This window comes from Furipterus horrens, unplaced genomic scaffold (genome assembly GCF_987537825.1).
Source record: "Furipterus horrens unplaced genomic scaffold, mFurHor1.1.pri manual_scaffold_7, whole genome shotgun sequence".
NCBI lineage: Eukaryota > Metazoa > Chordata > Mammalia > Chiroptera > Furipteridae > Furipterus > Furipterus horrens.
In genome coordinates, this window is record NW_028327177.1 from 58257176 (window position 1) to 58271828 (window position 14653).

The window sequence follows — 14653 nt, forward strand, 5'->3', positions numbered from 1 at the left end:
ATCCAAACCAAAGAAGAAAAAAAGATTCAGAATTTTTCAAATTTCTTATAGCTAATATGAGCAACGTGTATGAAATTTTTGCAAAATTCTAAAAACAGAAAACCCACTCAACTATATGGTAAATTAAAAAGAGCTTCATCCCTGACTGGTCTGGCTCAGATGGTTGGGTGTAGTCCTGCAAAGTGAAAGGTCACCAGTTCGATTTCTGGTCAGGGCACATGCCTGGATTGCAGGTTCAGTGCCCAGGAGGGATGCCAACAAGAGGCAATCAACTGTTTCTCTCTCACATCAGTGTTGCTCTCCTTGTCTTCCTCCCTTCCCCCTCCCCCAAAAATAAATTTTAAAAATCTTTCTTTTTTTAAAAAAAGAGCTTTACATGCACTTGAAAAAAAAATTGTGACTCTCTTTATTCCAAAATTTGTTTAATTGTTGTGGTCTAGAACTGAACCCACAATATCTCTGAACTATGCCTTTATTCGAGATTTAACACATGTATCAAAACAAAATAGATGAAACCACTTGCAAATAAAAGAGCTTCATAAATAGAACTGTCATTTGCCCTGGTTTGAAAAACACAAGTAAATAGGCATTGCTAAAGTGACATTTTGCACAACTGAACAAAAAAAGACATTTGTGATATAACATTGCTTCAACCACAAATAAACATTGTACTAGGGTTTCAGAGCTTGAGCAACAGAGTAATAAAATTAGTCTCCATTAAAACAATAGAGGATGCTGTTTATTTCCCTAATCCAGGATAAAAATTGTTGACATTTTAAAACAAATTTAGAAAGATAGGTCATTTCTTGTTATAAAAATATATATGAATTTAGAACTTATTACACTTTTCCTAAAGAATCCTAATAAACTTGGCGGAGTGGGGTGGGGAGGGACTTAAAGTAATTATTCTCTTGGTGCTAGTTTCAACTATTTGGAGAATAATTTTTTTAACCTTTTAAAAAAATATGCTTTATTGATTATGCTCTTATAGTTGTCCCAATTTCTCTTCCCTTTGTTCACCTCCACCCAGTGACGCCCTTCCTCCAGTTGCCCAACTCCTTAGTCCATGCTCATTGGTTGTGCATATAGTTCTTTTCAACATCTTCCTGTCTACTCCATTCCCTCCTACTATGCTTCTTAATTCCTGTACCATTTCCCTCCTTTTTCCCCTTCTCTCTCCCAACAGACCTTCCCCTAAAATGTTTCCCATACCTATAATTCTTTTCCCACTCTTGTTGCCTACTTAATTTGCCTTTGTTTTGATTCCCTAGCTTCTGTTGTTTGTGGTTATGATTCAGCTTTCATTTTTATGTTCATAGTTTTGATCCTCCTTTTCCTAAACAAGTTCTTTTAACATCTCATATAACTGGTTTGGATCTGATGAACTCCTTCAGTTTTACTTTGTCCTGGAAGCACTTTCTCTGCCCTTTTATTCTGAATGACAGTTGTGCTGGATAGATTAATCGTGATTGTAGGTTTTTGTTTTTACCTTGAATATTTCTAGCCAGTGCCTTCTTGCCTGCAGAGTTTCTTTTGAGAAATCAGCTGACATTCTTATTGGGACCCCTTTGTACATAATTCTCTTCTTCTCTCTTGCTGCTTTTAAGATTCTCTCTTTATTCTTAATTTCTGACATTTTGATTATAATGTGTCTTGGTGTGGTTCTCCCGGGGTTCAGTATTTTTGGAACTCTCTGTGCTTCCTGCCCTGTAAGTCTATTTCCTTCCCCAAGTTAGGGAAGTCCTGCTTTATTATTTTTCACATAATTTTTCAATTTCTAATTATTTTTCTTTACCTTCTGGCAACCCTATGATTTGGATGTTGGCCCCGTTATAGCTGTCCCATTCGTTTCTGAGCCTCTCCTCATTTTTCTCATTTCTCATTTCCTCTTTCTGCACTCATCAACTATTTGTTCCTTCCTTATGTTCCAATTTGTTGATTTGAGTCCTGGTTTCCCTTCCCTCATCACTAGTTTCGTACATGTTTTCATTAATTTCAACAGGACTAGCCTTCATTCCTTCCCCGTCTTTTTAAAGATCTGCTGTCAGGTCTGTAAGCATTCGTATAACCAAAGCTCTGAACTGTGCCTCAGAAAGATTTCCTATCTGCTGATCTGTTAGGTCAGATATTTGATATCTGGTCAGCTGCATTACTGGAATCTGGATCATGATCTCTGCCATCCTGCCAGTTTAGTGTTTATCTTTGTTTCCTGGGCGGGGCTGGCACATCTCCTATGCTATAGGGGGCAGAGCCCCATGCACTCGTCACTACTAGGGGACCTTCTCACCACACTGTGGTGCAGAGGTTCAAGATGGATTCCTGCCATTCACTCTCCGCTGAGAGACCGGGAGTCTCCTTCTCTGTCCCCACACGCTACGGCCTTCACAGTCTGAGGCAATGCGTGTCTGCCTTGCCCAGCACTGGAATCGCGAGCTGAAGGGTTCGGTCTGTAGCCGAGGGTGCTCCCCAGGTGCTTCTCACCTCCCCTTAAATACGGGTGTCTGTGCTTACTGCCGTCTCACCGCCGTCACCACAGCTGCTGCTGCCAGCATAGTTTGTCCTCTCTACCCCAGTTTCACCCCTCCTACCCATCCAGACAAGCACCACTTCTTTAAAACTTCATATGTTGGACTTCCATGTAGCTTTATTTCCTGGAACTTCTGGTTATTTCTGGTTTTGCAGTAGTTGTACTCCTTCTTAGCTGTGGAGGGAAATGTAGCATGTCAGTCTAGGCCTCCATCTTGGCCGAAAGTCCTTTCTGGATGAATATTTCTTCTTTATATCTTTGTTTGTTGGACTTCCCTACAGCTCAGTTTTCTGGAACTTCTGGTTGTCTCTAGTTTTGAGGTAGCTGTATTCCTTCTTAGTTGTGGAGGGAGATGCAGCGTGTCTGTCTAGGCCTCCATCTTGGCCGGAAGTCCTCAATAATATCTGCTGGGGCTGACCACAGCAGACCCACACACTGTTCTGCTCTGCTCAGAGTCCAGGAATTCAATTTTTTTAACTTTTAACATAAAGAACTCCAGAAGGATCTCAAGAGCATTTTTTTAAAAACTGGCCAAATAAAATAAGTCAACCCAGAATTAGAATAAAAATTTTTTTAATTTAAGAATCGGCTTTGTTTACTTCTGCATTTCTTTTTGTTTAAGGGGAATATGAAAAAAGTTTTTTCACTTAATAAACCTACCAGATGTTTTAAACAGTCTCTCACCTAGATGAGGCAGGGAGTGCTGCTCCTGCCTGACTGCCCATGGGACAGAGCCAAGGAGTGGAGCCTGAGCACCAACTCAGAGGCAAGAAGACACAGACTGGCCATGCACTGGGAATGAAAGTGAGAAAGCTGAAGGATCAAAAGTAAAATAAATGGCTATCAAGCTTTGAGAAGGGAAAAGTATGTGTATAAAATACTGCAAGCAATTACATAAAAGGCACAAATTTTCTGTTTAAATTCCAAATTAGTAACTGTTGATGTGCACAGTATTTTTCCAAGGGAGAAATCACTCTCTGGGCTGCGGTATCAGAATTATTCCAGGATCAACTAAATTCCAACAAAAGGCCAAAGTATACATGTTTGTATTACAGAATCAATCATTCCTGCTATAAAGCATACACTCAAAAATTACAACAGAATCATAACCTAATTTTTTAAAATTGGACAGGAGTCAAGGTCCCACTGCAAATACACTGATATTTAAATTATTTTTAAGTAACTAAAAACACTATGGTAAAGTTAAGGTAATGGGCCATGTCTAGTACAAAATTGTTTTATTTGATCCTGAAAACAACACTATGAGGAAGCATAACTTATTCTCCCCAATTCACAGACAAGCTAACTGAGAATTAGAAGGTTGAGTAAGTTGCTCAAATCCACACAACTACCATTCTAACTCCAGACTCTGTACTTATAACTAGACTATATTATCTATAATAAAAACTAACAATTAAATGAAATTTATTGAACAAAGTGAGCTAAGCAGTTTACAGACACATGATTTTATTCTCAAACACTAAGCAGTAAATATTTTAGTTAAGATATTTATGATATTTATGATGGTTTTGGCCAAATCCTTGAGAAGCAAAAATTTGATGCTCTCTTAGAAATAGTTTTAACTTCAAATAAAATTGAATATTACAAAGGTAGTTTTAGGTCAACTTCATTTATTTACATGTAACGAAATGTACCTACTTTAAGCTCTTGGTTAATGAGTTTTGACATGTACCTATATAGTGGCATTCATGTATTTCAGTGTTTCATTTTCATCTTCCTTTAGTTCAAAGTATTTTTCTAATATTGTGATTTATCCTTTGACCTCTGCATTATTTTAAAATGTGCTGTTTAATTTCCAAATATTTGTGGAATTTTCCAGATATGTTTAGGATATTTACTTCTAATTACATTCATTTGTAGTCAGAAACATAGTTTATATTATTTCAGTTCTCTTAAATTTATTGACAATTGTCCTATAGGACAGCACATCATCTCTCTTGCTGACTGTACTATCTGCACCTGAAAGAATGTAGATTCTATGGTACATGCAAAAAAATGAACCTAGACCACCATCTTACACCATACAACAGAAAAAACTCAAAATGAATAAGAGACTTAAATGTAAGTTGTGATACCATAAAAATGCTAGAGGAAAACATAGGCAATAAAATTTCAGATATTTCACATAACAATATTTTTGCTGATATATCTCCTAGCACAAGGGAAATAAAGGAAAAAAATAAACAAAGAGGACAATATCAAATTAAAAAGCTTCTACACAGCTTCATTTCAGCAAAATGAAAAGGGAACCCACTGTATGGGAGATCATATTTGTCAATGATACATCGGACAAGGGTTTAATCTACAAAATATATAAAGAACTCATATGACTTAACACCAGGAAGACAAACAATCCAATTAAAAAATGGCAAAGGGCCTGAATAAAGGACATACATATGGTCTATAGACATATGAAAAAAATGCTCAACATCACTAGCAATCAGAGATGCAAATTAAAACCACAATGAGATATCACCTCATACCGGCCAAAATGGCTATCATTAATAAATCAGCAAGCAAGTAAGTGCTGGTGAGGATGCGGAGAAAAAGGAACCCTAGTGCACTGTTGCTGGGAATGCAGACTGGTGCAACCACTCTGGAAAACAGTATAGTTTCCTCACAAAATTAAAAATGGAATGGCCTTTTGACCCAGTGATTCCACTACTGGGAATATATACAAAGAATCCCAAAACACCAATTCAAAATAATACATGTACCCCCATATTTGTAGCAGCGCTATTCACAATCGCCAAGATTTAGAAACAGCCTAAGTGCCCATCAGTAAATGAATGAATAAAAAAAGTTGTGGTATATTTACATAATGGAATACTATGCAGCAGTAAAAAAGGGAGTTCTTACCTTTTGCAACAACATGGATGAAACTGGAGACTATCATGCTAAGTGAAATAAGCCAGGCAATGAAAGACAAATACCATATGATTTCAGTTATAACTGGAATCTAAAGAACAAAATAAATTAACAGGCAAAATAGAATCATGAGGCACAGAAACAAGAAACAGAATGACAGCTGTAAAAGGTGAGGGGAGAGGTTCAGACCGGTTGAAAGAAGGTAAGGGAACTAGACAAATAATATACATACCACCCAAGGACATGGACAACAATGCGGGGATTGACTGTGGGGAAGGGGGAAAAGGAGAAAAAATTGGGACAACTGTAATAGCATAAACAATAAAAAAAAATTAACTAAAAAAATAAAAGGATGTATATTCTACTATTTTTAGATGGAGATTCCCATAACAGTGATCCACAGTGCTGTTGAATTCATCAGCTCTCTAAGCTCGAGCTGCAATAACAAAATACCATAGACTGGTGACTTAAACAATATTAATTTGTTTTTCATAGTTCTGGAATGGAGGCTAGAAGTCCAAGATCAAGGTGCCACCATGTTCAGTTTCCAGGGAGACCTCTCTTGCTGGCTTGTAGATGGCAGACTTATGTTCTTACATGGTGGCAGAAGAGAGAGGAGGTGGAGTACAGAGCCAGCTGTCTTGTGTCTGTCCGTATGAGGACACTAAACATACCTTCATGATGTTTCTAAACCAAATTACCTCCCAAAGGTCCTATCTCCAAATACCATCACATTGGGAGTTAGGACTTCAACATATGAATTAGAGGGGAACACAATTCAGTCTATAGCACTAGCAATAGCCTTACTGCGTTTCTGTCTACTTATTCTAAAGCCTATCAGCAGGAGTATGTATATTTAGAATTATTAGGTCTTCTTGATGGTTGTACCCTTTCATCATTGTAACTGTATCTCTGGCAATATTTCTTGCTCTGAAGTCTACTTTGTCTGATGTAAGTATAGCCACTTCAGCTTTAATATGATTCGTGTTTGCAAGGAATGTTATTTTCCATCCTTTACATTTAACAAATCTGTATCTTTATATTTAGGGTGGATTTCTTAACATTGCATATAGTCATACTTCATGCTCTTTTATCCAGCCTGACATTGTCTACCTTTTTACTAGAGTGTTTAAACATTTACATGTAATGTAATTTTCAATATGGTTGGTTAAAATCTGTCAGCATGCCCTTTGTTTTCTATTTATCCCATGTGTTCTTTACTCCTCTTTTCTACCTTTTTCTGTCTTCTTTATATTATAATTATTTGTGATTCTATATTATCTCCATCTCGTATTCTTCTTATATTTTGCTGTGTATGAATATACATCTTTAACTTACCACAGCTTCCCTTCACATCATATTGCATCAGTTCATATATAACCTAAGAACCTTACCTCAGTTTTCTAAATGTTTGTGGTGGTGATCACTCTATCATAGCCAGAAGCATAAGCCCCTAAAATATTTTTTAAATAATTTGATTTTTACCTAATACCTGGAGAATTAGATGTAAGGGGACTTTCTTATATCTCACTACAAATAAAAGGTTGTGTTGCTATTTCATAAAACAAAGAGTGTTACAACTGGTCTTACCAAGCAGTGAGTTTTGTTTTAAAGAATTACAATGTCTACTAGTTTCTATTCTTAATTTTAAACACAGACTGCCTAAGACAAGCTGCTGACCCAGAATCATCCTTCATTTACCCTAAAATCATCTCCCTAGATCTTCCAGTCCCTTGCTTCATATCCAGTTCATGCTTCCTGATCTTTGCTTTGAGAGATCCTACCCAAATTCTTTACTCGAGCTTTCGAGTTTTTTTTAATATGTTTTATTGATTATGCTGTTACAGTTGTCCCAATTTCTTTTCCCTCTTCTCCCCTCCACCCAGTGATCCCCCCCCCCCGCTCCAGTTGTCCCCCCGCTTAGTCCATGCCCATTGGTTGTGCATATAGTTCTTCTCAACATCTTCCTGTCTACTCCACGCCCTCCTATGCTCCTTAATTGCTGCATCATCTCGCTCCCTTTCCCCTTTTCCCCTTCCCCACTGATCTCCCCCCTATATATTCCCCATACCTATAATTCTTTTCCAACTCTCGTTGCCTACTTAGTTTGCCTCTGTTTCGATTCCCTAGCTTCTGTTGTTGGTTGTAATACAGTTTTCATTTTAATGTTCATAGTTCTGATCCTCCTTCTTCTAAACAAATCCCTTTAACATTTCATATAACAGTGGTTTGGATCTGATGAACTCCTTCAGTTTTACTTTGTCCTGAAAGCACTTCCTCTGCCCTTCTATTTTGAATGACAGCTTCGCTGGATAGAGTAATCATGGCTGTAGGTTTTTGCTTTTCATTACTTTGAATATTTCATGTCAGTCCCTTCTTGCCTGCAGAGTCTCCTTAGAGAAATCACCTGATAGTCTAATGGGGACCCCTTCGTACGTAATTCTCTTCTTCTCTCTTGCTGCTTTTAAGATTCTCTCTTTATCTTTGATTTTTGACATTTTGATTAGAATGTGTCTTGGTGCAGTTCTCCCTGGGTCTAGTTTATTTGGAATTCTCTGTGCTTCCTGGACCTGTAAGTCTATTTCCTTCCCCAAGTTCAAGAAGTTCTGCTTCATTATTTTTTCACATAGTTTTTCAATTTCTAGTTCTTCTTCTTTACCTCTGGCAACCCTATAATTCGGATACTCGCTCTCTAATAGTTGTCCCAGAGGTTTCTGAGCTTCTCCTCATTTTCTTCACTTTTTGTTTCCTCTTTTTGCACTGGTTGACTGTTTGTTCCTTTCCTATGTTCCAATTTGTTGATTTGATCCCTGGTTTTGCTTCCCTTGCCACTTGTTTCATATGTGTTTTTGTTAATTTCAGCAGGACTAGCCTTCATTCCTTTCCCGTCTTCATTAAGTCCCACTGTTATTTCTGTAAGCTGTCTTATAACTATAGCTGTGAACTGAGCCACAGAAAGATTATCTATTTGTTCATCCATTAATTCGTGTATTTGTTTTTTGGTCAGCTGTGTGATTGGTATCTCTATCATTATCCCTGCCATCTTGACAGGTTTGTTTACCTTTCCTTCTTGGGTGGGGCTGTCACACCTACAACGCTATAGGGGGCGGAGCCCCGTGCACTCTTCATTACCGGGTAACCCTTCTCACCATGCTGTGGCACTTTGTGTGGGGGCGGGGGTTCAAGATGGATTCCTGCCGTTCACTCTCTGCTGAGAGACCAGGAGCCTCCTCCTCCATCCCCACGCCCTCTGGGCGTCACAGTCTGAGGTAATAGGGGTATGCCTTCCCTGGTGTTGGAATTGCGAGCTGACGGGTCTGGGCTTCTCGCCTCCTCTTAAATACGGGTGTCTGTGCTTATCGCAGTCCCACTGCTCATCACTGCAGCAGCCGCTGCCAACACAGCTTGCCCTCTGCGCCCCGGCTTCACCCCTCCTACCCGTCTGGACGAGCACCACTTGTTTATAACTTCATACATTGGACTTCCATGTAGTTTTGTTTTCTGGAACTTCTGGTTATTTCTGGTTTTGCAGTAGTTTTAATCCGTCTTAGTTGTGGAGGGAGATACAGCGTGTCAGTCTAGTCCTCCATCTTGGCCAGAAGTCCCTAGCTTTCGAGTTTTAAAGACAATGCATCGTTAATGCTTCTTTATTATCCATTTAGATTTTTAGATTTACTTCACATAATGAAAAATGTTCTATGCTGGCTACTGGTTCTGTTAGATGCTACAGCTGTCTCGTCTACCTCCATACTGTTTTCCAATGCACAGCAGATTTCTGTGTGAGGAGGCCTGCAGTAACTGGGTGAGCAGCCATAAATGCTGAAGTTTGTAGTATATAAAGGGAGTTATGGTGGGGTCACTATTCTAGCAGTAACACAGGCACTGAGGAGATTAAGGGGTATCAGTAGCCATAACAGGCACTGGGGGTAGTCCGCCAGAACCTGTAACTAGGACAGTGATACTCTCAGTGACTGTTGGAACTAGTGACACCTCTTAATTCCTTCAATGCCTGTTATTAAAGGCCCCCATAAATTCTGACACTAGCAACGATGAGTTCTTGGGGTTCCTAGAAAACTAGAAGAGTATTTGAACCTTAAAGTCTCTCCTCATTTGTTAATGACAGTGATGATGGTTCTTAATACCGCTGTTGACTACTGTTTACTTTATATGGTTGAAATATTATTGTTATATTTTATTAAATATTTTAGTACACCATTTGGTTCAGAATATTTTTTTCTTGTTTTCCTCCTCTAAACCTAGGTACATCTTATGGTCAGGTGCGTCTTACAGTGTGAAAAATATGGTATACAGTAGTCCCTCTCTATATTGCAGTTCACTTATCGCGGCCTCATTGTATTGCGGAATTTTTTTTTTTAATACTCTATTTAATAATTTATCGCGAATTTTTTGCTATATTGCGGGATTTTGCGGTACTGTATACGTATGTTGTTAAAGTTACATAGGTTTAAGAGTGTAGAATACATTTAGGAACATAAGTAGTGTTTATAAAAGTGTGGACAAGGTTAATAAGGGAGTGGGAATGGTTTATAAGTGTGTGGGAAGGGTTTAAAAAGCCTTAAAATATATATAAATACTAAAATAAATTTAAGATCTCTACTTTGCAGATTTTCACCTATCGTGGGGGGCATATAGAATGTAATACCCGTGATAAGTGAGGGAATAGTGTACAACCAAATCTTAGAGAAACCATCCTGAACAACCAACTGAACATTAGCTGGAGAAAAGCCTTATAACCATGGACAGACAGAAGAAACCAGTTTACCACAATGTGTCTAGTAGGGAGTGCAGAGGTATATAAGGACTGGCTGGGCTCCCATGGGCAGCAGCTCAAGTTCTGGAGGGATATATCAGCAGCTAGGGGGTTCCCCTGAGATGTGTGGGGTCTAAAACCCAAGCTTGGCTCAATAGCCTACAGCACCAGAGGCAGAAAGGAACCCAGATAACACCCAGCTATGAAAAGCAGCAGGGTTTCTCTCTGCCAGGAAGAGAATGCTGGAGACAAAGAGAGCCTCTTAGAGGGCTACTACACAAGATTTACTTTGCAGTCACTTACCCTGGGCTCTAGCAGAGGAAGGGCAAAGTGGACTACAGATACTTGAGGAAAGTCTGGGGTTGGTGGCTTTGGGGAGAGAGCTTAAGGAACAGCCATCATGATTCCCATATTGCAGGAGCAATCTTTCTCAGGCAGAGCAATCCCCTCCAAGTGGCATCAGCCTGAGGGGAAGCAATAGCCCCTCCAATAGGGACTACTCTGCCTCACACTGTGATGCTTAAGCCAGGCTGCTAATTACAGCTTGAGGCTATATCAGTGATTAGTATAATAATTAAGGCAGAAAATACAATGAAGTAGCCAAAGTGGGAAGACAAAGAAACAAATCCCAAATGAAAGAACAAGAAAATTCCCCAAAAGAAAAACTAGATGAAATGCAGGCAAGCAATTTATCAGATAAAGGGTTTTAGAGTAATAATTATGAGGATACTCAACAGCATGAAAAAAGAGAACCCACAAAAAAGGACCAGTCAGAAATAAAGAATGCAATATCTGAAATAATAATATACTGGAGGGAATAAATAGTAGGTTAGATGAGGCAGAGGACTGAATCAGTGATTTGGAAGAGAAGGTAGAAAAAATACCTAGGCAGAGCAACAAAAAGAAAAAAGAACTTTAAAAAATGAGGAGAGCTTAAGAAACATTTTGGACAACATGAAGCGTAACATCATCTGCACCATGGGAATACCAGAAGAAGAGAGTGAGCAAGGGATCAAGAACTTGTTTTAAGAAATAATGACTAAAACTTCCCTAAGCTGGTGAAGGAAAAAGACACACAAGTCCAGGATGCTCAGAGAGTCCCAAAGAGTTGGACCAAAAGAAGCCTGCACCAAGACACATCATAATTAAAATGACAAGACTTAAACACAAGGAGAGAATCTTAAAAGCCACAAGAGAAAAGAAGGTAGTCACATACAAGGGAGCACCAATTAGACTGTCATCTGATCACTCAACAGAAACATTTCAGGCCAGACGGGAGTCACGTGAAATATTCAAGGTGATGAAAAACAAGGACCTATACCAAGGCTACCTTACCCAGCAAGGCTATCATTTAAAATCGAAGGAGAAATAAGGAGTTTCCCAGACAAGAAAAAAGCTAGAGAAGTTTGTTAACACCAAACCAGTACTGCAACAAATGTTAAAGGGCTTGAAAGAAGAAGGAGGAGGAGGAGGAAGAGGAGACAGAGAAGGAAAAGGAGAAGACGATGACTAAGAAAAAGAGAAAGAAAAAAAAACCCAGGAAAATAGTATAACAATAAAATGGCACTCAATATGTATCTATCAATAATCACCTTAAATGTAAAGGGCTTAAATGTTCCAAGCCAAAGACATAGGGTAGCTGAGGGTAAGAAAACAAGACCCATATGTATGCTGCCTCCAAGAGACCCATCTCAGATAGAAAGATACACACAGACTGAAAGTAAAGGGACAGAAAAAGATATTTCATGCAAATGGAAAGGGAAAAAAAAAGCTGGGAAGCAATAGTTATATCCTACAAAACAGACTTTAAAACCAAGGCTATAATAAGAAACTAAGAAGGACACTACATAATGGTAAAGGAAACACTCCAAAAGGAGAATATAACCCTAGGAAACATTTACACAACCAGCACAGGAGCACCTAAACATGAAAAGCAAATCTTGATGGACATAAAGGGAGAGAGCAATAGAAATACAGTCATAGTCAAGGATTTTAACATACCCATTGACTTCAATGGATAGATCTTCAGGCAGAAAATCAACAAGAAGACAGTGGTCTTAAACGATACACTAGATCAAATGTCGTCGTCGTCGGCAGCCGTCCGTCTCGAGAGACGATGGTGTAGCTTCTTAAGAGTCTATCTGCACCGCCGAGAATGGCTGTGCAGTCCAACTCGGGAGTGACATGGTATCCGTCTCCTCCCGTGTTGAATCGACATCTTGCGATGACGCTGAAGCTACAGAGCCTGGGCAGGGTAATATGGAGGGTCTGCTGTTGCCCATGCAGCAGACCCCCCCTCTCTTCGCAGCTGAAGGGTCCAAGGGAAAGACGGAGTCGATACAGCTTGGCTTCAGGTGCGCCGCAGGAGTTGCCGGTGTTGACTACAACGTCAAACCGCCTTAGGGACTCCGGCTCCGGATTTTCTGTCGGGGTTTACTCCCTTAGCCTTTCCCCTGAAGAGGTATGCCGCAAGGCAGCGGAGGTTTTTTGGAGTCAGAGTTTTCCTTCTCTGCTGTACCCTGACTGGAAGATCGAACCAGCGACACTTAGCTCGCAGGCCGACGCTCAATCCACTGAGCTAAACCAGCCAGGGCAAGAGATCAAATGTATTTAATTGATATCTTCAGAGCTTTTCATCCTAAAGCAGCAGAAGATACATACTTTTCAAGCACACATGGAACATTTTCTAGGATAGACAACATGTTAAGGCACAAAACAAATATCAGTAAATTTTAAAAAACTGAACTCATATCAAGCATTTTCTCTGACCACAATGCTATGAAACTAGAAATCAAACACAAGAAGAATACTGAAAAACAAACAAACACATGGAAGCTAAATAACATGTTATAAAACAATGAATGGGTCAACAACAAGATCAAGGAGGAAATCAAGATACACCTTGAAATAAGTTAAAATGAGGACACAACAATCCAAAATATGTGGGCCACTAGAAGGCAATCCTAAGAGGTGAATTCATAGCATTACAGGCCTATATCAAAAACAAAAGAAGTTCAAACTAACGATCTAACACACTTAAAGGAACTTGAAAAAGAACAACAACAAAGCCCAAAGTGAATAGAAGGAAGGAAATAATAAAGGTCAGAGATGAAATAAACAAAATAGAATCTAAAAAAAAAAAAAAAAAGATAACAAAGATCAATGAATCCAAGAGCTGATTCTTTGAAAAGATAAACGAGATTGACAAACTGTTAATTGGACCCATCCAGAAGGAAAGAAAAAGGACCTAAATAAAATCAGAAATGAAAGAGGAGAAATAACAACTGACACCAAAGAAACACAAAGGATTGTAAGAGAATATCATGAATAACTATATGCTGACAAACTGGACAAAAATGATAAATTCCTAGAAACATACAATATTCCAAAACTAAATCAAGAAGAATCAGAGAATCTGAATAGACAGATTTCACCTAGTGAAATGGAAGCAGTAATCAAAAACCTCCAAACAAACAAAAGCCCTGAACCGAATGGCTTCATGGGTGACTTTTATCAAACATTCTGAAAACTAACCTGTCTTCTTCTCAAACCATTTCATAAAATTCAAGAGAAAGGAATGCTCCCAAACTCATTTTATGAGGCCAGCATTATCTTAATTCTAAAACCAGATAAAGACATTACTAAGAAAGAAAATTATAGGCCAATATTCCTGATGAACACAGATGCTTAAAATTCTCAACAAAATATTAGCAAACCAAATACAGTGATGCATCAAAAAGATCATGCACACCCTGGCTGGTGTGGCTCAGTGGATTGAACACCAACCTGTGAACTGAAAGGTCACCAGTTCGATTCCCAGTCAGGGCACATGCCAGGTCCCTGGTTGGGAGGCATGTGAGAGGCAACCAACTGATATTTCTCTCACACATTGATGTTTCTCTCCCTCTTGTTCTTCCTCTGCTTTCACCTCTCCTCTCTCTGAAAATAAATAAATAAAATCTTTAAAAGAAAAAAAGATCATACACCATGATCGAGTGGGATTCATTCCGGGAATGCATAGTTGGTACAACTTCCACAAATTAATCAATGTAATTCACCACAGGAAAAAAAAAAAAGAAGGATAAAACCACATGATCATATCAATAGACACATAAAAAGCTTTTCATAAAATGTAGCACCATTTATAATAAAAACTCTCAGCAAAGTGGAATTGGAGGGACCATACTTAAACACAATGAAGGCTGTATATGACAAACCCACTGCGAGCATCACACTCAAAAACTACAAGCATTCCACTTAAGATTGAGACAAGACAGGGATGTCCACTTTCATTTGTCTTACTCAACATAGTACTGGAAGTCCTAGCCACAGCAATCAGACAAGAAAAAGAAACAAAAGGCATCCAAATTGGAAAGGAAGAAATAAAACTGTCATTATTTGCAGATGACATGATACTATATAGAGAAACCCCAAATATTCCACCCAGAAACTACTAGAACTGATAA

At 38.8% G+C, this 14653-nt stretch overlaps 1 protein-coding gene across 6 annotated transcripts in view; it reads right to left on the minus strand.

The window, feature by feature from the left end:
• The window catches only part of STAU2 (staufen double-stranded RNA binding protein 2), a 390312-nt gene that overhangs the window by 316793 nt on the left and 58866 nt on the right, over window positions 1-14653 (minus strand). For 4 of the 6 annotated variants that reach the window (XM_090283733.1, XM_090283735.1, XM_090283734.1 and 1 more), the window contains one exon: window positions 13974-14126. The exons of the other annotated variants lie outside the window; for them this stretch is intronic. In XM_090283733.1, the coding sequence (XP_090139859.1) occupies window positions 13974-14126 (153 nt within the window). The remainder of the gene's footprint in view (window positions 1-13973; window positions 14127-14653) is intronic. 6 annotated transcript variants of the gene reach the window in all.